The sequence below is a fragment of the Parasteatoda tepidariorum genome, chromosome 7 (genome assembly GCF_982258835.1).
Source record: "Parasteatoda tepidariorum strain Cologne lab strain chromosome 7, Ptep-v5.0, whole genome shotgun sequence".
NCBI lineage: Eukaryota > Metazoa > Arthropoda > Arachnida > Araneae > Theridiidae > Parasteatoda > Parasteatoda tepidariorum.
In genome coordinates this window covers 31,768,081-31,789,717 of record NC_141761.1, presented here as the reverse complement: position 1 = coordinate 31,789,717, position 21,637 = coordinate 31,768,081, and the positions used below count along the sequence as shown (strand labels likewise).

The 21,637-nt window shown below is 26.9% G+C and overlaps 1 protein-coding gene across 6 annotated transcripts in view; it reads left to right on the top strand.

The window, feature by feature from the left end:
* Positions 1-20,995, top strand: part of LOC107452215 (uncharacterized) — a 166,357-nt gene extending 145,362 nt beyond the window's left edge. For 5 of the 6 annotated variants that reach the window (XM_043039333.3, XM_016068548.5, XM_016068549.4 and 2 more), the window contains exons 2-7: positions 8,847-8,954; positions 10,501-10,675; positions 11,761-11,848; positions 12,678-12,958; positions 15,032-15,228; positions 16,544-20,995. In XM_043039333.3, the coding sequence (XP_042895267.1) occupies positions 8,859-8,954; positions 10,501-10,675; positions 11,761-11,848; positions 12,678-12,958; positions 15,032-15,204 (813 nt within the window). In that variant the 5' untranslated portion in view covers positions 8,847-8,858 and the 3' untranslated portion in view covers positions 15,205-15,228; positions 16,544-20,995. Of the gene's footprint in view, positions 1-6,969; positions 7,422-8,846; positions 8,955-10,500; positions 10,676-11,760; positions 11,849-12,677; positions 12,959-15,031; positions 15,229-16,543 lie in introns of those variants that run through there. The other variant, XM_043039332.3, reaches the window with a different exon arrangement.
* Positions 20,996-21,637: the final 642 nt, after the last annotated feature.

The following is a 21,637-nucleotide window of genomic DNA, read 5'->3' as shown; positions in this document are numbered from 1 at the left end:
TCAATATTTTTATTGTTCATATTCTTGTCGTAGAATTTACACTTTTAGAAAAGTAGGTTCAACGTTGAACCATAATATTAGCACCTTCATCCATAATAATATGGTAAATTTGAAACAATCTTAAGATATTAAATTGAACTATAGTTTAGGAGATGAGTTTAAAAAATTACATATTTTTGAACTTGTGTAATGAGGTTTAAGGGGATACGATGCTATGGTTCAAATTTGTTCCATATTTAGTTTGCAACCAATTTGAACGGTATTGTTATTCACCCTTTAAAATTACTAAAACTGTAAACTGACTCAACTGAAATACTTTTCTTATTCAGAAGAATATTAGAATTTTCAATTTTCATAAAACTTAAAATCTAAACAAGACTTTTTATTTTATAAGACTAATATTGTAGTTATGATATTATATTATTCATAAATTACTGAAAACCTCGAACAAGCGATGTTGTTGAGGGAAAGCTAAATAATGCTTGTACATTGAGAATTTGACGATCTTGTTTTACAGATTGATGTAGTCCGTTTTTTATGAAGTGATATTAAAGCTGCGTTTTTTAGAAATAAGTATGTTCACTTTTCGAGGGTCGTGATAATGTTACATGTTGAAGAAAGGCAAAAGAAATCTTTGAAATTATTTTTTTGTGAGTTATCTAATATTAGTTTGATAAAGTCATGGATTAAGTAGAAATTTCTTTGTTTTTTGCGTTATTTTTTAAAAATGTTTTCTTGTTAGCAAGAAAGTACCCCGCTGCAGCTACAGATTTTGTTTTCCGACTGTTAAAAATTTTGGAACATATAAATCATAATATCGTTTAAATTTGCCGTAGTACGGAGCTAAATTGATTCATATGATCGTGCTCCTTAAATAATAAAATTGAATTTGAAAATTATACAGGGTTGTCGCCATATTAAGAATCGGGAAAATTTGTTTCATATTATGGTCCAAGATACCAATATTATGGTTCAACCTTTTTTACGGAAACATTTCATTTGACACCTTCTTAAGGTTTACCTTCCGATTCCGGATACGATTTTTCGTAGTTAAAATTACTTTTTAAAACTTATGGCAACGTTTTTCTTAAACTTTTTTTAAAATTAACGTTAGTTTTTAAACATTGCCCCGTAATCTTTATATTTGCCTCCATTCTTCCAGTTTTTTTTCTAATTGGAAATATTAATTGCTTTTTTTCCTCAATAATTTAGTTCCCAATTTTCATACCTAATTTTCGATGACCATGGTGTTTGATTCAGAATTATATAGTTAGTAATTTTATGATAGTTATTGTAACATAAAAAACTTAAGGACTACGCTTTTCAAGTGGACTAAGAGAGAGAGAATTATTCTTTTCTTGTTTTATGAAGATTGTAGGGCACGTGGCTTAGAAAGACGTAGGAAAGGGATTTTCGGTGGTAATGGGAATTTATTACGTACCTTATATTTTTCGTTTTAGATGTAACATAAATCGAATTTTTTTCTCTTTTTTAGACCTGAAAAACGTCGTTTCTAAAATATTAATTTTATTAATCAATTATTACGTCTAAAAGAGGTAAAAAATTTTTTTTGTTTGGCAATTCAAAAAAAAAGGTATTCATTTTGTTTGCAACATTCAGGAAACATTTGCATATTTTATTATTATAAGATATACATTCCTATTTGGAATTTGGGTGCTCTGGCCTGGAATTCTATTTGAAGATAAAATTCCAATTATAGCGGTCAGGAAATAATTTATTGTATCTGTAAGTATTTTTCATTAAGCACACAATTTGAGCATTATAACTAGTCTGAAAGTAGTCAAAATGTTGATTGGCGATAATTTGATAACAGATAAATTCCGCTTGTAGAAGTCAGAATATCATTGAAACTTTCATTTTATCAGGTTCATGTGAGTGCTCTAGCATATCGGTCGAAATTCCGATTACTAAGTTCCCTCTTTGCGAATACGAAAGCGAGTTAAGAAAAATGTTGTAATATGTTATGACGGGAAATCACTTAAAAAATTCGAAAGATAAGGAAGGAATATAGAAAAATAAGAAAATTTTTTAAAAGATCATTCTTTATTTAGTGGCATTTTTTTGTAATCATTTTTTGTATCTTCACTTTCAGTTATTATTTTTTAATGAAAAAATTTGATTTACCAAAACATTTAGGAATTATAAATAATTTTATGGTGCTAGCTCGTACATAATTTCGAAAGCTAAAATTTTTCCAGGGGAAAAGGAAATGAAAGTGCAATATAAAACACTATGAAACTATATGTGTTTTAAAAAACTAGGAAATTAGTATATCATGTTGTTCTCTACTCTTATTAATCAATATTTTAAGAAAGTGTCGCTTTTTTTCCAATAAAAAAAGAGAAGAAAGTTTTGAATTTCGTGAATCGATTTGCTTCAGGTGGCTTAGTGCCATGTAGAGAGAAGGGATTGGTAGACTTAAATAAAATAAATAATTGAAGTCAGAGCAATGGCCCGTGGAATTTCATTTGCATATGAGACACTATTGATTTTTCTTTTGCAGGTTTTTTTTCCGTACTTTTCTTGTTTAAGTGAAGTTATTCTATGCTTCAATGGTTTTCTCTCTTTTTTTTCTTCTGTTTTCTTAGAAAGAAAACTTTTTTTTTTAATTAAAAGGTGTGGCCTTGGCTGTTGGACACGCCTGAGAAAATGAAATTTCCTAATTTTCAGCTGTAACTTAAAGATTTTTTTTATTATTTGCTAATCAAAGATAGTGTTGTAAGTTGTTAATTACCCTTAAAATCGGACTTTAAGTCGTTTAAAATTGTAGTTTTTACATTGATATATTTTGCAATGTTTTAAGCTGTTTTCAATGTTTAAAGGCGTTACTCATTGTGCATAGCGCAAATTTCTTGTCATTTAATCAAAACTGTTGCTTGAAGCATAAGGCTATACTTAAGGGGAGAAAAGGGACATAGTCCTAGAGCCTGGTTGAAATTCCTCACAAAAATATTTCTTTATTGAAAAAGAACTTCATCCTTTATCTGAAATGTAAATCAGTAAAAGATGTTAAGTTTAAGACAAGTTAATATTTTAACTTGTTTATGAAAATAGAAATTATTAACTACAATAAGAAAAAAAATGCTTTTCAAAATAATTTAAAAATAAGATTTTTTGTGGTATTTCGAAATAGGAGCCCAATATAAATTTTGTCCTTAGGTCATATAAATTCTATTCGGATTTAGACCGCATGCGCAACCAACCTATAATAATTATGTGCTAAATCTACGATCTTCTGACTTTATTATGAACTGCTATTTTAAATGTTCAACTAAATTGTTTTAATTAGCTGTAAAACAAACCTATAAGGTAATGAAATTTTTTAAACTAAAAATAGGGTTTTTATTTTATTTATTTATTTTCGTGTGATGTAGTGGAATGTCTTTTTAGAATATATTTCTTTCAGTGTGAATTATAATTTATAAATGCATATTTTTGTAAGAGGCCCGTTATCGGATTTTTTGAAATCTTGAAAATATACTTATAATTTTGTGAATGCCATAAAAAAAATTTGATTTTGAGAAAAATCTTGAAAATCATGTTTTTCAAGAAGAGTTAGTTTTAAAATTATATGTATAAATTAAAGAAGTCTTTGACACAATTTTTCAGTGGGACAGTTTAGTAAAGACTTAGTTTTCGCAACAAACTATTTTGTAAAGGGTTCGTTTTAGTGATCAACTGTTTTGTGAATTATCCGTATAATAATTTGGAGTAGTGTCCGTTAACCAAACTCAATTTTTCTTAAAACGACCACTGAAATGGACAACATCGAATAGTTTTAAGTTGTTTATTCCACTTTTGAAGTATATATACACTTTATCGTTTTAATTTTTTGTTTAAAATTGTGTTAGATCGAATTTTAAATTTTCACAAGTTACATTCATCAGTTAATTTCATTACTAAAAAGTTCTTCAAACAAAATCTTGATGTATTATAGTTTATTCTAACAAATAAAAGTTTCGTAGTAAAAATAAAAATGTAATTTTCGTTAAATCGTTTGCAAAATTTTAAGTTGCCCTATTATACTTCATGAGTTGTATTTCGTATCTTTCAAAAGTAATGTAAGATATCAAAAGATTTTTCTTTTTTAGTGTATGAATCATTTTATATTAATAGTTCTCAGGTTGTGTATAATTTAAAAAAAAAAAACTTTTTTCGTTTCTAAAGAAAATATTAAAATTTAAATTTTTTTTTTATTAAAAAAAACCCCCATACGATCTTAAATTATTTAATTAAAAGCACATTTTCTAAATCGTTTTTCAATTATCAATTTTTTATCTTTTGCATACGATTTATTAAAACACGTTTTCGGGCAATGCATCATTTTAGAATAATTAAAAGCTGTTTTATACTTTTCGCAAAAGAGTGGATATAAAAGTTGCATTCACAGTAGAGGAAACAGCATCGCCCCGAACGAACTTTGCTACCAATGATAAGAGCAATCACTGTACAATGTTAATGCAGAAAGAACGTCGAAACAGTTAGTGTTTTAAAAGTACATATAGTGATTTGTCTTTCAAAGTTTTCCAACTGATATCTTTTTCTAGTTTAAAAAAATTGACAACATGTGATGTTCTAACTAATCATAATTTAACCTGATCCTGAAAACTACTTACAATTTTATATTTCATTCTAATTACACTATTTGACAAAGATATGATTAAAAAATGATTAAAATCATTATTGTTAGTTTATTTTAATCTAATTTTATTTTGCCTCGTATTTTAAAAATTGTCTTGTTATCTATATTTATTTTCATTGAATTTACTGTTTTATTTAGTTTTAAAATTCGATCAAAGAAACAAAATACTGAAATTTTGAATAATTAATTTAATGCTTCTAAAAAGTTAACCTGTTGTAAGATATTATCAATCTTTTATAAACTAAACTGATTATTTGAAAAAGTTTCGCTGATTTGAATCGAAATATTCTATGCCATCTGATAATTTAGTTTTGTACTTCATATTTCTCTAAAGTTCACGATATGATTCAATCAAAATAAAACATGTTTATAAAATGTAGGAATATTGCTTTAACATTTTGAATTTCTTTCTTGTTACTTCTTTTACGAATTTACTTCGGGTGCCTTCACGACATAAAATTGATGTTTTGCAATTTTGTTTCAAGTAGCAAAACAATAAATTAATTAAAAAATTAATCGTAAATTAATTAAAAAAACAAAAACAAAATCGTCCCATTTTGTACAGAGGTGTTTTTAGTAACCAATTATTTACCCTTCCAAACATTAAGAATTAAAATAATTTAATCGTATTTCCTCATTGCATTAAAAAAAACTTATTTTAACCTTAAAAAGAGCAGTCAAGATTAAATGGAGGGTTAATCCTGATAAAATGCTCTGAGGTTATTTTTTATTGCAAGTGCTATTCAATAAATATATATACACATGTAAATTTAAAAAGAAACTCAAAATTTACGGGCACCTTTTTTAGGAGCTAGTTAATAATGCAATAAACGGGCAGTACTATTGAAAAAATATAAAAATGTATTTATCTGCTAGAAATCCAAATTAATTTACCGATTTTCTGATTTAGTTACTTTTGATCTATGTGTTTTTTTAATTTTTTTTTTTATTAATGGTATTTTGTAACATATTATTAATTTACAAGCATATTTATCAGTTTATCAACCAATATTAGTCTTAGAGAAAATCTTGACTTAAGCCTATGTCATTTTGTAGCATGAGTCTTTCAAATTTTTCATTATTATGATAATCGTTTTTCTCTTCTTTTTTTCCTTCTTGTAAGTATATTTTAAACTAGATCCTTTATCTTTTATATTTTCCACTAATCATTGGTGATTTGTTTATTCCGCACTTGATTATTTTATAGATTGTTTACTTTTAATTTTAAAAGAATATTTTTATTACTTGATCACGTTATTATGGAACGCTGAGCGATCTTGGTAAAGCGAGTAAATAAAGGCAAAACAAAATCAGAAAAGGAAGTAAATATGTGAATTAGCGAATTATAATAAATTATAATTAATTGGTAAGCTTGTAAATGGGTGAATCAGTTTATAAATAAATAAAAAGTTTTATAAAGTCTCGTTTGTTTTATAAGATTCAAAGATTGCTATTATTTGCTAAGAAAATTATTAATTGTGGCAGAAAATTGTGATACGCATATTTTGTATGTTTGTTGTACATTTGTGTTTTGCTATTTTTCAAAACTGGAAACTTCTGCATTTTATGTGATATGTCTAAATTTATGTAGTACTGGGGCTCCTTCTACTAAGACTTTTTGCACATGTATTTATGTGGGGATTTTGGATTCATGTAATCATTGTAATATAGTGACATCAAGGCCATTACAGGGATATTTTTAAAAATGGGAGCCAATCAAACATCTAGCTATTTGTAACTTATGGATTGAGAACAAAACGTCATCAAGTCTACTGATGTAGCTGAATTTCTTTGTCTAAAATAGTAAATTCTTTTATAATATTTCTCGTAATAATACATTAAAAATAAAGAAACATTTTTTACTATTTCTCATTCTCAATAGGCAATATTTTTTTAATGTGTTTTTTGCTTTCCTTGATCTAAGATTGAGATAAGGTTGATTGATATATTAATAAATATATCTGCCATATATCGTACTCACATCTGAAGTTTTAAGACATAAAACTGATCGTCTGCAACAGTTTCTCATCTTCGATTTCAAACTTTTTGTTGTTGAGAGGACGGAAGTGCTGTTCGACCGAATAGGTGCTTCGGTGTCAATACTCCAGGCAGGCAGGAAGACACGCTTTGATTCCCATCGTTTGTTCTAACTCCTTCTAATTAGCCCGAAATAAGGGCCTTTATACCGCGCTTCTCGGGCGTGGCGCCTACTCAGCCTTGGTGCGTGCTTTCCGCTACAACGAGTCGACACTCTTTGCTCCTCTGCGCGCTCACGGTCGCTTTCTGGTCGACACAGTCGATTTGACGATAAGAAATTTCTTTCCGGACAATAATGGTAGCATCGGCCTGGAAAGGTGCCTCCTCCTTCCAAAGAAAACATTATTTAAGTCTTATAATTTGTTTTTAATGTCGAATAGATACTGCAAGGTGGTATTTAAAATATGGAATGACCACAAACACTCATGTTATCAGACTCTGCTTTATGCCTAAAGGCACCCAGAGCATACAGTTTGGACCACTCTGTAGGAAATACCAAGTTCAACCAAATAGTTTTATTAGGCTTGGATAGTTGTAATTAACCACGTCTGGCTTTATAATATACTTTAAAACAATAAAGAGGGATTTGAGGATTGCAAATTTATGTTTTATTTTATCACCGGCATTGAACAGACCATCTGTATCAGAGCAGATTCATTTAAATGGAAAATGTTACTGTTAAAGGGTCCCGAAATCTCACTGTCATGGCTTTGCAACTTTTGTAAGTTAGTCAGACCCTGCTTGTTACTTATGCCAAAAGATTTTATACAATGCTATGTAGTCATGCTTTTCTTCTGACAATTCCTCTATTTAAAAATGTTATTGTAGAACTCAATTTTCAAAAGTTCAAATTCACAAGGATAAAAAGGCTAAATGTTAAAATCCCGTGAAATCGACAAAGCCGTGTAGTTTCTTTCATTGTTGTTTCTGCACTTAATAGCCATACGTAAAATTTTTTTAGTTTGTGAACAGATTCTTTTGATTTTAACAGGGACTGGATTTTTAAAATCGTGTTAAACTAACTTGCAAGGATGGAAGGGTTATTTTTATTTGTACTTATTCTTTTGAATTACAATTTTGATTTTCTTCATGACCAAGCATATACACAACCCTGTAAATAAATTTTGTAATATAAAAACACAAGACAAGTTGATGCTTTGTGCGTATTTCATGTTTCTGTAAAATAATAAGTACGAAATGTCAAATTTAATGATTTTGTATTTTGTGAGGTCTCTATATTGCTTGAGACAACTTCATGGCAAATTCTCTTTTAAAAATATTAATTAAGATATGCCAACTATGAAATTTCAAGTGCCGAATTTTTCTTCTTCAAAATAACAAATTAAGACTGGTTTATTTCCCCTCTCTATAGTTGCCGTTAATCCTGCCATAATTTGATTGCAATTTTAAATATTTTTTTTTTTGGGGGGGGGGGGATATGTATAGTTAAAAGAAAATTTACCATGAATGGTGTCTCCCACCTTATAGCGTACCCTTAACTTACCTTTTAAACCTAGTTTTATAAAAAGAATGATTTTTAATTTCTTTATTTTGATAAATTAAAAAACAAATGCATTATTCGTCAAGTCGAAATGGTTAATATTCATTTATGCCATATTGAGGATTTATTAATTTGTAACGATGTAGCCTTTTTGTGATTTTCATTTATTTATTGCATTGGTTAAAGCATTATTAAAGTAAATGTTTTTTTATTTATTTCAAAACTACTTTTCGCATTGGTTCGATTGAAGAAACTGTCTAATAAATTTGAAGTTATGATTGAAGATATTTTAATTTGATGATGAATTTATTTCAATACTGTTACTGTTGTGCATCTCGCATCAAGTTGATATAATCCTTCAAAGAGAAAAATAAAGAATTAATTAGCATTAAGACTTTCTAGGAATTCAAAATACTCATAGCAATATTTACTAAGCTTTTTTGAATAAAATCTTACAACAAATTTATTGTTTTTCATGTTCCACAATTTGACTTTTATCTATTTAAGTTTGCATATTTGATGTTGTAATAAACATGCATGCTCTCATATACTAAAACTATATTCTTTATCTTTAGGTTTTTCTTAAAAAAAAGATGTGGAAGGTTTTATTGTTCTTTAATATTGCTTTTTCTTTTTTCTTCTTAGTGTGATAGGTTTATGGTTCCTTATGACTTCGGAAGGCTATCTCCTTCTTTTCCCACATATGTGCCTGTTCTTAGGTTGCCACCTACTTGCATTATGAACCCTGAAAAAGTATGTTTTTTCTTTCTTTCATTATTTTTTTAATGCATGTTTGCAGTTTATGGAGAATATTATTAATATTCTTAAAACATGTTTTCTTTGCCTTCATTTATTTAAAGCAAGAAATAAATTATTTTTTTCTTCATGCAGACGTAGATTTGTTAAAAATATTGAGGAGGCTCAAATCGAAGGAAAAATTTAATGGCAATGATTATAAAGAAATTGGATATGAAAGAATAATTCGAAATTTAAGTCTATTTATTTTAAAACTAATTTTGTAATTTCTATGTATTAACTTTAATTCTAACTACGAAAAATATTTAATTGTCTCTTTTATTTTTCTGTCACACTTTTAAAATTTGGAGATTGCTTTTATCTTTTCATTTAAATACAAACTTTTTTTTATCTGTCTTGAACGAACTTAAATTTAAAAGCGATCTTTTTTCTTAAAATTTTTTATTGTTTCAGCTTTATAAAATTGAATTTGCTGAAGATTATTTTAATTTTTGGAAAATGCATCAATTCGAAGTATTATTTTTCATTTTATCATTATTACGGAAAATAGTACGGATAAATTGTTTGACGACTAAAGAAAGCATTGCTACAGATTTTTATAGCCGTATTTTTTTAATACTAATCGTTTCTCAATCAAATGTTTGATTTTTTTTAGGAAAATTTAAATTAATAATAAACAAAGGAACAATTTATGCGCTATCCAATACATATGTGCAGTCTTAATTAATGTAATATAAATTTTTTATTATTTAAAGCTACTAGACACTTTAAAAAAAAAAGTTTTTGATTTTTAAAATCACTTGTGACAAAATATTGGATTGATACCTTTTGGATAATTATTAAATGTGCTTAAACAATTACCAAATCCCTTATAGGGACCCAAGGAGGTTCCTACCTCCCACATTTAAACATTCACCAAAATAATTTTAAAGATTTTTTAAAATTTTTTCTTTCTTAAATATAAAAAAGTAATTCCCATTGTTTTCTTAGTACTGATCATTTATTTACTGAAGCGCTATTTAGTTGCAAATATTGTTTTTTTCTCTATTGTAAAAATACTTCGAGCTTATTTATTTCACTCATTTTGATTAACAATTTTTTCGACAGTTGAAAGTTGTGCTTATTAAAGCTGAATGATATTTGTAAAAATATAAAAAGAAAAAAATTATGATTATGGAAAATTATGTGGGAATAGAAAAGTCTATAAAAAGGTTTATGGTCATATGATAATGAAATATATGCTTATGGAAAATGGCTGAAAATTTGAATGATTACCAAATGCATATCACTTTTCTGGAGACAAACTAATTTTATATTCTTTGTCGTTCTTTTATAATATTTATGCATTACAAGGATTTTACTACATTACAAATGGAAATATTACTTTTTTGCATTACATCATGGATTGCAAGGGTATTTTTCTCAATTTATAAATGTGCAATTCAAATAGACTGGAAAATATTAGCTCCAATTACTTTTCATGTGTTCAGTTATTATTTAAATGCATCAGTAGAATAAATAGTAAATGTCCTTTTGTTTTCAGACTGAACTTTCTACAACAGCACAATTGGAGCCAGTAGACTTGACAGTGAACAAGAGTAGATGTTCTTTGTCACCAGCATCCTTGCCAGCCAGTTTACCTGCATCACCCACAGTCCCATCCTCTCCATCCTCCACGGGTGATAGCTCATCATGTATAGATTTACGGCTCAACAAAGGTACATTTTCTCTATTTATATTTATTCAAGTTTCGTTCATATTTTTAGAATCATCTCAGTATCCATGTAAATTCGGCATTATTTTTAATGCAGAAATTTTTGCTTTTTACAAGGAAAGATCTTTAATAATACAATATTAGACAGCGCTCTTTTGCGGGTTATAATCGTGTGAGCTGATTGCAAGATAATATCTTTTCCTTATTTTGTTTTCCGGCTTTTTAATTTGTTTTAAGAATTTTTAAAACTTAGCAGAGAATTTGTTACATTGTTATTCTCACCCCCCCCCCCCATTTGTTATAAAATTGCTAATATTCTCTCCCGTTTTAGTTTTAAAGTCATTTTTGGATCTGTTAACAAAATTAAATTTAAAGATCCTATTAGTTTCGATAATGGCTGCATCAGGCAAACTAGAAGCGCTTTAATATTTAGACTTAAGGAACAAGATAGATATGTCTGTTACGAGAAATCATTATTTGCTGCACATTGTTGAAAAATCTTCGTCAAAAATTCAATTTCAACAATGCCATAATTATTTCGCATCAGCTCATCTTGATGCCCCAGAATCTTGTTTTACTCTTACGAATGCTGATTTCTTTGTTAACTGGCATTAGTTCCTCACCATCTCTCCATAGTGTGTGGAAATGCATTATACCTTGATTTGCCTCTCTCTACTGCTATGGTTTTTATTGTTTTGTTTTTCATCTTTTTTCTCTCTCAGCTACTATGGTTTTCCTGTTATGTTTCTCATCTTTATTTTTTCATTGTTCGTTGGCAACTTAATGTTTGATATTTCTTATCCCCAAGACGATTTCTTTTCACTTTATATCCGGCAAATCTTAAAAATGGGCACCCGTTTTTGAGCGCTTGAAACATGACGACTGTTATTTCTAACTTGTATAATTTTGAAGAGTAACTTGTTACTCTTCAAAATTATTTCTGTTGACTGTTGTTTGATTATTAATATTGACTGTTATTTCTAACTTGTATAATTTTTAATCAAGTAATTCTTTTTCTGTTTAATATTCTATTTGAAATATGGTTTTCTAAAATTATATGGTTTTAAGCATATTTATTTTTGTATATAGATTTTAATTCAGATGAAGAAATAATAGATCCTGTTTCTACTTCTGAATCTTCACTTTTATCACTTCAGAGGATAAAAGAAGCATCTATGTAAGTCATTTTGTTTTTACTTTGATCATTTATTGGTTTAAAAAAATTTTTAGATCCATTTTTACCTTAGTTTTTATTTAATATTTTGCATTATGAAATAGTTAGTATTTCAAAATATTTGATGAATAATATTTGTTGATAATATTAAACCATAACTTTATGTTCACAAAAAATATCTATAATATATCTTTCATTAAAAATTGATAAATACAAATAATTAAATAAATGAAATATGAAAATATTTTTTGTTACTAGTTAACTACGTCAAAACTGCATTTTTAAATCATGTTAAATTTAAACTTCTGTAAAATAATTTTTTTACATAACAATTTCTTGGTGTGTCTTAATTGTATTAAAATATATTATTTTAATGTGAAGAAAGAACAGAAAGATTCTAATTTTTCAGAACCATATTCAAAAACAAGACGGGCACCCTCTGCCTTAAATTCGCTTGGTTTCACCAAGCAGGCTTGCTAGTATTGGCAAATGGCATTAAAAACAGCTACAACAGCAAATTTAATGGTGTTAAGCATTTTAAAAACTTTTCAAATTTATTATAATAGTTTTAAAAGAGTTAATAGAGCTAATATTAAATTCAGAAACTTAATAGAAAATTTACTAGCTTTATAAGAACATATTGCAATGGTAGAAAGGAAAAAAATTAAGAAATATTAATTAGTTATAGAAAATTAAAAAAAACTTAAGAGGTATCTTAATTTTTTTATGAAATGTTTTGTTGACTGGAAAATAAAAGTATGAAATATAAATGTGTTTTTTTTTTCCTGTTCAATTAGCATTTTATAGTAATTGCAATGTTTTATTTTTACAGTGCCATGTTTCAAATGAAAGAACAGCCCAGTTTTTTGAATAACTTATTAAAGAGAGGTTTAATCGATCAGAATGAAGGAAGGTTTTTCACGAATTCAATAATGAGCAATGGCAAGGTTTTAACAGAGAGCATAGGTCTGCCTAGTAACATGGTGAAAGAAGGAATGGACATTTATTCAGAAAACTTACGACGAAGAAAAACGCATAAATGCGATTTCAAAGGGTGTGAAAAAGTCTACACAAAGAGTTCACATCTTAAGGCTCACAAACGCACTCACACAGGTTTGTACCTTTCTTCAACTTCATGTTTTTACATTTTGTTTGATGTTTGTTATGAGTAATTCAAATATAATCAGGCATAAAATTAGAAAAAAGAAAATGTGGAAAAGAATGGGTAATAATAGGAAATGGAAGTAATGCTTTTAAAGGGGAAATAACAAGTTTTAAAACGGTAAATTCATTGGCTGGTGATATTTTTGTTAAATGTGCTGATTTATAAAGTGTAAAATGACATAATTTAATACTTAATAAAATGTACAGCTAGTTTTAGAAATTTTTAGCAAAAGGATAAATACTTATCAAAGAGAGTTAGTTCGTCTGTAAGCATTATAGTACTGCAGATAGATGGAACAATCATGTCTTTAAAGATAGAAGTATAATACTTGGTACACATATACTACACATACGAAATTTTAATTTTGGATGGAAGGCTATCTCAAATCTAGCCTTTACAATAATGATGGACATTAAAAATACCTGCCTCGAAAAATTTGTGCTGCACCATTTGTAGATGTTTTTTTGACAATTTTGAATAATATCTATTAAAAGAAATGACTAAATTTGATATTTTGTGCTGGCAATTTTTATTTAAATCAATGTATTTATGTAATCGTTGTATATATGCCTTAAGGCAATATATGCTACATCCTCGCTACTCTCATCGACCCCCATTATTACTTCTCAAACATTTCTCTTTCTTAATGATAAGCAGATTGTTTCGTTAAAGGTATTGTGTATTTCATTAATAATATATTTATTTGAATAAAATTTTATGGATTAATTAATGGTAAAGTATTTACTCTTATTTTATAGTTTGTCCAGCATTTATAGCAAAAGAAAGGGTGTTTCTGGGGGAAAATTAAGACCCAAGTGTTTCTGGGGGAAAATTAAGACCCAAGGCAACAAAACAAAACTTTGTTGCCTTAGTTACTTTTAACAAAAAAAAAACTTTATGTTATTATAAATAATACCTGAAAGCTCTCCTATGCTCCTGTACGCTTCTCCCTTTTTTGAGGGTAATAGAAGTGATTTGAGGAAGAAAATTGAATTTCTTCTAGACAGGTAAATGAGGCATTGTTTCCGATGTATTTTTTTTTTCCATGCTAAATGGAATGAGAGTGTTTCTCATATTTTTTCAAGCTTAATCGAATGAGGCCAAGTGCAAATCAAAAGGACTGACATTTTAAAAGTTGAGATAATTTTTTTTTATGTACAAAAAGTACAATTTTGAAGCTGTACTTGTGAAGAAAAAAAACTTATATATTCAAAACTATTAATTCTATCAGATCAAATTTTTTTTTTTATTCAATTCAACATAAAAAGATTACATCAGAAAGTATACTTTTCATGTCTTACATGTTTAGGTACAGATATCATTTATAATAACATAATATAAAACTTTTAGTCAAAAAATACCTTAGGCAATAATTATGCTATAATTAGAGGACTAATTATAAAATAAGTGTTAATGCTTTACCATTAATTAATCCATACTATAATTTAAATCTCTGAACTTTGATTTAAATAAATATATTATTAAAGAAATATGGCATATACTATTAAAAATAGAATAATGCAAAATACTTTTAATGCAATTATTTGCTTATTGTCAAGGAACAAAAATGATTGAGAAGTAATAGTGAGGGTCTGTGATCTAATAGCAAACAATTGTTTGCTTACAATTCTCATTTAAATATTAGATTTGGCAAAACCAAACCATTCAAATCACATAGATTATACTGTTAATGGTAACAAACTGAATTGAAATAATCAATTCTTTTAATTCCATTTGTAATATGTGCTATATTTTTTATATTTATTCAAGTTTCAGTTCAGCTTCAAATATCTGTACTGTTCAATTATTTAAAAATTAAACAGTTGATTTTTTTACATTTTTAATCGACGTTTTAACTTGAAACTTGTTTCTTATTTACCAGATAAAAATGGTCATGCATTTTTTATACACTTATTTTTTACTAAAACTACAGAATGTATGTATTTTTCAGGGATTTTAACTTCTCTGTAGTTTGGCATTCATAATCTAGATTTTTTTTAAAAAAAAATTTTCTTCCGCAGGTGAAAAGCCATATTCCTGTACTTGGGATGGCTGTCCTTGGAAATTTGCCCGATCTGACGAACTTACTCGACACTACAGGAAACATACAGGTCAGAGACCGTTTAAATGCAAACTGTGCACTCGAAGTTTTTCCAGATCCGATCATTTATCTCTGCATATGAAGAGGCATTAGTTCATCTTTCATATAAAATCTTAAGTAAGCATAATTTTTTATATTTATCAATTGTAAATTAAATATAACTGTATAAGTTCAATTTATTATTGTTGCATATATATACCCCAACTTCCTCTTGAGTGAAAAATTTTAGTAGTACATTTCTCCAAACTGTGAACTTGGTGATAAAATTGTGATTGTAATGCTACTTACATTTTTAAAAAAAATATTATTAGAGAATCTGTTTTTTTTAAATTACTAATTTTAGTTTTATGATGGGACATAAAAACATCAAAGCAAATATGACCATTTTTACTATACATATTTTTTTTAAATAGTGGGAGGTTGATTTTTTTCTTCTCATTCGCTGAAGCTGGGAGTATCAGTAAAAATTAAATTCTAAACATTTTACATCCAAGTTTTTATTATTATTTTTATCAACATCTAAAATTTGATTCTCTAAATATTCCACAATCTTCTAGTATCTTTTCAGTTAGCATTTTCAAGCTTACATGCTTAATTAATTTGAGCAGTTTCGGCAAGGTGAAAATATATTATTGGTTAATTTGCTCAAATATATCTGGTGTTTCATAATTATGTACAATAAAGGCTTGTTACAGTTTTAATGAACATAAATATGAGTCCTCTTGTGTTAAGTTTAATTTTACACTGTAAATTTAAAAAGTGATTAATTTTTTATAACTTAATGACTAACATATTAGAAATTAAAATGCATAATTCATAATAAATCAAAGTATTCCGGGTGCTCGGTATAAATCCCGTTTGAAGACATTGCATACACATTAGGGGTACCAAATTAAGTGGGACAAAAATAAAAAGGCTATCAATATCTTATGAATCGTTACTTAGGTAAGTAGAACTGAAAATGTCAAAGCATCAAGAAATAGAAGAGTTAAACGGTGATTTTCTGAAACTCATCCAAGCTACATCAGGCAATTAAAATTGGTTTTGATGATTGTCATTCTATTTTCCCCATTTAGGTGATTAAATATATTTTTGTAGCATATTTGCTTTTTCCTTGCTGGAATTTTAATTTGAAATCCTAGCTGTGTATGCTTTTTGTCCTAATTTTTGAAACGATACTAAAAATATACATTAAGGGCAATGATTACAGAACAACCTCTGTATAAAATATTTTTCAAAAAAACCCGTCTTGTTGATGTATAATTCTAAAAAAAATTATTCATCAGTAAGATTAAAAAATTTTCTTTATCATTGGGGGATGCTGTAAAGATGTTTTTCTTTTCTTCAATTGTAAATTTTTAAGCAATGAATGATTGATTCCACTTTTCTAATATTGTATGGATTAGTAATTCTTTTTAATTTGCTTTTTCAGATTGAATATCTTTGATACATAAAGAATAGATTTGTTTCCCGAAGGAAGTACAAAGTCATTTTTAACCACCATTCCACTTCAAAGATTTGTTATTTTACCTATTTGACGAGCTCTGTTTTAACAGAGTGATTGACTTATGTATTTTTTCTATTGATTTGCAGGACAGTGCTACTGTTTTCTGCTTTTAAAGGGCCTTCTTTAAAAAACTCAACACCTATCCATTGTTCTTTTACATTTCTTAAACGTTCTTAGGATGAGATTTAAATTTTATTAATTTCATTATGTGTTATGTTTTAACATTTTAGTCAATTATTTTAAAATTTTGATAAATTTGTCATTAAATGATTCTCTACTATATAGTCTTTTTTTTTTAATGTAATTTTAAAAAATAAATTAATTTAATAACAAAAATATAAGATTTCTACTTTTAATCAGATTTGTTTTAACTATTTTTAATAAATGAACTAAAACCATACATAATTTTGAAATATGATTTAAATAATGTAAAAGAACATTTTAAACATAAAGATTTTTACACAATAACTTTATGTAATAGAATTACAAATGTCCATGAATAAAATCAGGCCAGTATTGTTATTTATAAAGCAAATATATACAATGTGATTATATTATGAAACTAGATTTTTGTATGTCCTTAGTTATATGTTTATTTGACGAAGTACTTTTTGTGTACTGAAATTTAAAAATTATACAATTGTGTATACCTGTATGAGGCAAACTGAAACTTTGCCTTTGTACCGTGTACTGACTTGACGAGAGATTTTCTCATATTTTTTTTGTTTCGCTTCCTTTTGCTTAGATTTAATTTATAAATATAATCTGGAAGTTTCTAAACTCGACAATAATTCTTAATCAGGAACTTATTCCTGGTAAAAGAATAGGCTGATTTTGTGATAAAGAATTTTTATTTTGTGATTATTGTGAAGAAAAAAAATTGATATTTTTCAATGTATATTTGCTGTAAAGGAATGAAGTTTTTTATAATATAAAAAATATTTATGTGTTAATATATTATATTTTTGTTTAAAACTATATGAAGAAATACTTAACATATTTTATCATGTTAGGTTGTAAAACATTTATTTAGAATTATGTTTTAGTTATTGTGAAATGGTATGCCAATAATCTTCGAACAAACATCATCTGTTTGATTACAGATTTTTATTGTCATTATAGTATTTCGAGAAAAAAGTAATTTAGTTTAAGTAATTAGACTGTTTATGAATAACTATAGCACTGAAGACATGGTCTCAATTTTAATTTCCATACTATTTTTCTAAGAACAATTATTGTGAAGCTTTGAAGTTTATTGTTGAATTTTAATCCTGTTAATATTATCTTGTTTTGTGAATAAAGCAAACATTTATAGGAATGTGATTTTATCAAACAGTATTATCATCACAAAAAGTTATTTGGTCTATTGCTCAAAACAAAATTTCTTACTGTTAAATCACATGATGATTCCCCATATTTTGTGAAAATTATACCAGTAACGTACTTTCAAAATTGCAGTTTAAAGTGTACAATTAGCTGACAATTTATGTCCTATTAGTGTAAGTATTAAGATAATTATAGTATTAAATTTGATCAAAATTTGTGAAGCATAGTCAGTATATCATTCGATTTTGTAAGTTTTATTTTTATGGAATGAATGTCAAAATGTTTTTTAAATACAGTTAAATATGAGAATAATAATAACTAGCGTGGAAAAAATTTAAAATTATTAATAATTTATTTAAATTATACTTTAGAAACTTATAAATTTTATAATATGTCATCACTATGAAATGGTATTTTGAATCCTCTTTACCAATTTAATTTTATAACTCAATGAAAAAATTTTTAAAGGTTTAATTTGGTCTATTTTTTAATTATATTGATTTAAAATTTATTATTTTTTTGTATGTGATAGGTCAAGGAATAAATATGGCTAAGTTATTTTTTTTTTTGTTGTAGACTTTATGTATAAATTAGTCAGTTTTAAAAAAAATTATAGAAAATTTAAACTTTTTCAAAAGCTTCTTGAGAAATAATTGGTTAACAAAATGATCAAAGAAATAAAAAGTTAATCTGATTTCCCCTAACAGTTTTTACTGGAATTATGTGAATATTGCTCATACTATTTGAGAGAATAAATATCTTGCACGTTAAACGATATTGTGAATTGTATATTATGTAACTTATATTCAATTTAACCAGAGCTCAAACTTAATTGTTATTAAATATAGGAATATTGGGAATCAAGAAATTTTCTTCCTTTCTTTAAAGAATCTGGTGCTGTGCCAATTAATGAATAGGGAAATGTTATATTTTATATTTATAAAGGTTATAAGTATAAATCAATCTGGATTTTTAAAAAAAGGATTTTGCATTATGAATAGTTTAAAAGCTCTTTGAATAGCATATTTTAATCATTAATAGTAATTAAATAACTTGAACGACAGAAAGAAAATTTGTTTTTTGAAAACTTTGTTCACATAATTATAGATAAATATGTGAGCAAAGTTTTTTTTTTTTTAAGAATTTTGTAAATATCCGATTCTATGCAGTATAATGTATAGCAATTTTATATGAAATCATATTTTGGGTTAAAATATATATAACTCACACTCAATTTGAACAATGCTCAAACTTGTTATGAAAGAATAATAGTAATAACAAATTTTTTCTTGTTATCGGTCATGAATACATTTACGTGACAGGATAATTTTTTTTAATACAGAAATTTTGAATTAACTATCAGGGTTAAAAAAAACCTCAAAATTTTTTTCTTTAAATCTGAACCTGTCGTGAATTTTAAGTTCCATGTAGTATAACATTAAGTAGAGTATTATATAAGAGACTAATAATAGCTGGACTATCATCTAAATGCTTTATTTAATATTATTGTAGTTATGAATTTCTTAAATGAATTAAGTTGTTTTTATTTCATCCCAATTTTGATTTTTTCAATCATAAAATATGTTTTGATTCAGAAGGCTATAATTTATGGTGAGTAGGGATGAAATGAATCATGCTCTTTATCAGTGTTTCTCAACCCAATTTACTAAAACGACCCAGTTTGTTTCATCTCTACAATGTACAATCTAGCTTTCTACAGTCTGAATATTTTGAGCCTATATCTATTTAAATATATAAAATTTATTTTAATACTAATGCAGATATTAATCCTCTGATAGTCAGTTGAGAAACACTATCCTAAATTACATAATGTTAGTCATAAACCAAGAATTCACATTTTAAATGCCTACAAGAAAAAACGATCTTACAAGAAAAATTCTATTTTAATCCATGGTGAATTTCTGTTGTATCTGTTACATATATATATTAAACTAGGGAGGGAATTGTGGATTCATCTGCATACATAATAAAATTTGATCCAAAGTAAAAATGAAAATTTAGTTTTATAGGTGAGATACCTATTTTGCTTTGGAACATGATCTTAAGTGGCCATAATACAAGGGGATTTAAGTGTTAAGAATTCTACATTCAGAATATTTTAATCAAATAAGACATTATTATGTATTCAAAAGTAAAAAGCATTCCTGTAACAGCCCATTGTGGGCCAGGGGGAATGGAGGATAAGGCTCCACAAATTCACAGTATAATAATAGTATAGTAGTAATATTACTGATAATCATTCCAAAATATGAACAAGATTCTGGGATTAAAGATATTCTAACTTATAAAGATTTTTTTTTAAACCAGTCAATTTCTTTATATGAATCTCAAACCAATTTGGAGCAAAAGAAAGAAAATCAAACTGTTTCTAGAATCATGTGTTAAATTACCTAATTGAAGTGTAATATTTTGTCAAAAGCTTGAACTTAATAATCTTTGTATTTTAAGCATTTTTGATAGCTCAATGAGAATGTGCAGACATCGATTGCAGAATTTGCAGATTTCCCCCTTTTCCACAAAAAAAAAAGTTACTTTTGCTTCAGGAGATATTTATCTCCACCTTTCTGCAATAAATAATTATTTTTTTTAGTTTGTTTTTATTAACTCTTTGACATACAAATGTTTCTATGCGTTTTTCATAATACATTAAAGCCAGTAATAATAATAAAAAGATTTTTGGGAAAACACTTCACTTTTTTGGCCACTAAGCTTCTAATTTTTTTTTAATAAACGTTATATAATTGAAGACCTTGTATTCAGCAAAAAAATTATTTCGATGAAGACTTACAATATAAAGAATGAAACATCTTTTTTTGCAGTAAATGAAACTTTAAAATTTGTATGTCAAGGTGTTAAATTAAAATTGCCTCTTATACTGATACATTCCTATTACCTTTATATGTACAATGTATTCACTAAAAATACTGTTTGACGCCTGCATTGCAGAAGAGGTGAATTCAAGTTGATTGTAAATAGAAATCTATTTTGTACTCGACATATAAATTATAAATAAAATGTTATTGTATGACATCCTTGTTCCTTTCTACGTGTGTACATATGCATCTCATGAAAGAGTAAATAACTGAGATACGCTTGAATGCTATTTACGTAATGCTTATTTCAAATGTGAAAAACAAAACTTATTAGTTATTACTTTTAAATTATATTGTACATCATATCTAGAAGCAGAATTAGTGAAGAAAAACTTATGTTAGGAACCATTTTAAATATAGTCATAAATTAAAATCATACATACGAAAAGGAAATGTATTGAAATTTTAAAAGAGATAATTAAATGAAGAAGCTCTTATGAGATACAACTATTAATTAATATGTATATAAGAATTTAAACCTGATCAGAAATATTGTGCCATACAATACATAAGTTTTATTTTATTAAAAAAAAGTTTTTATTTTTAGACTCTCTAACTGCAGAAATTATATGGTGTAGAAAGGGCATTGCGACAATATAATCATACTTAATTAGATCCTTAACATTAAGTATTCCTTATTCAAAAAACTGAAACCTTGATGAAAAAATAGGGAGGCGAGATTTTTTATGGGTTGCAACATCAAGGAGTGAGTGGAAAAAGAATGTTTCTGTGTCATCTAAAAAGAAGTCTTACAAAATTACACCGACAGTGAACTACATTCAAATTGAGCATGGACTAA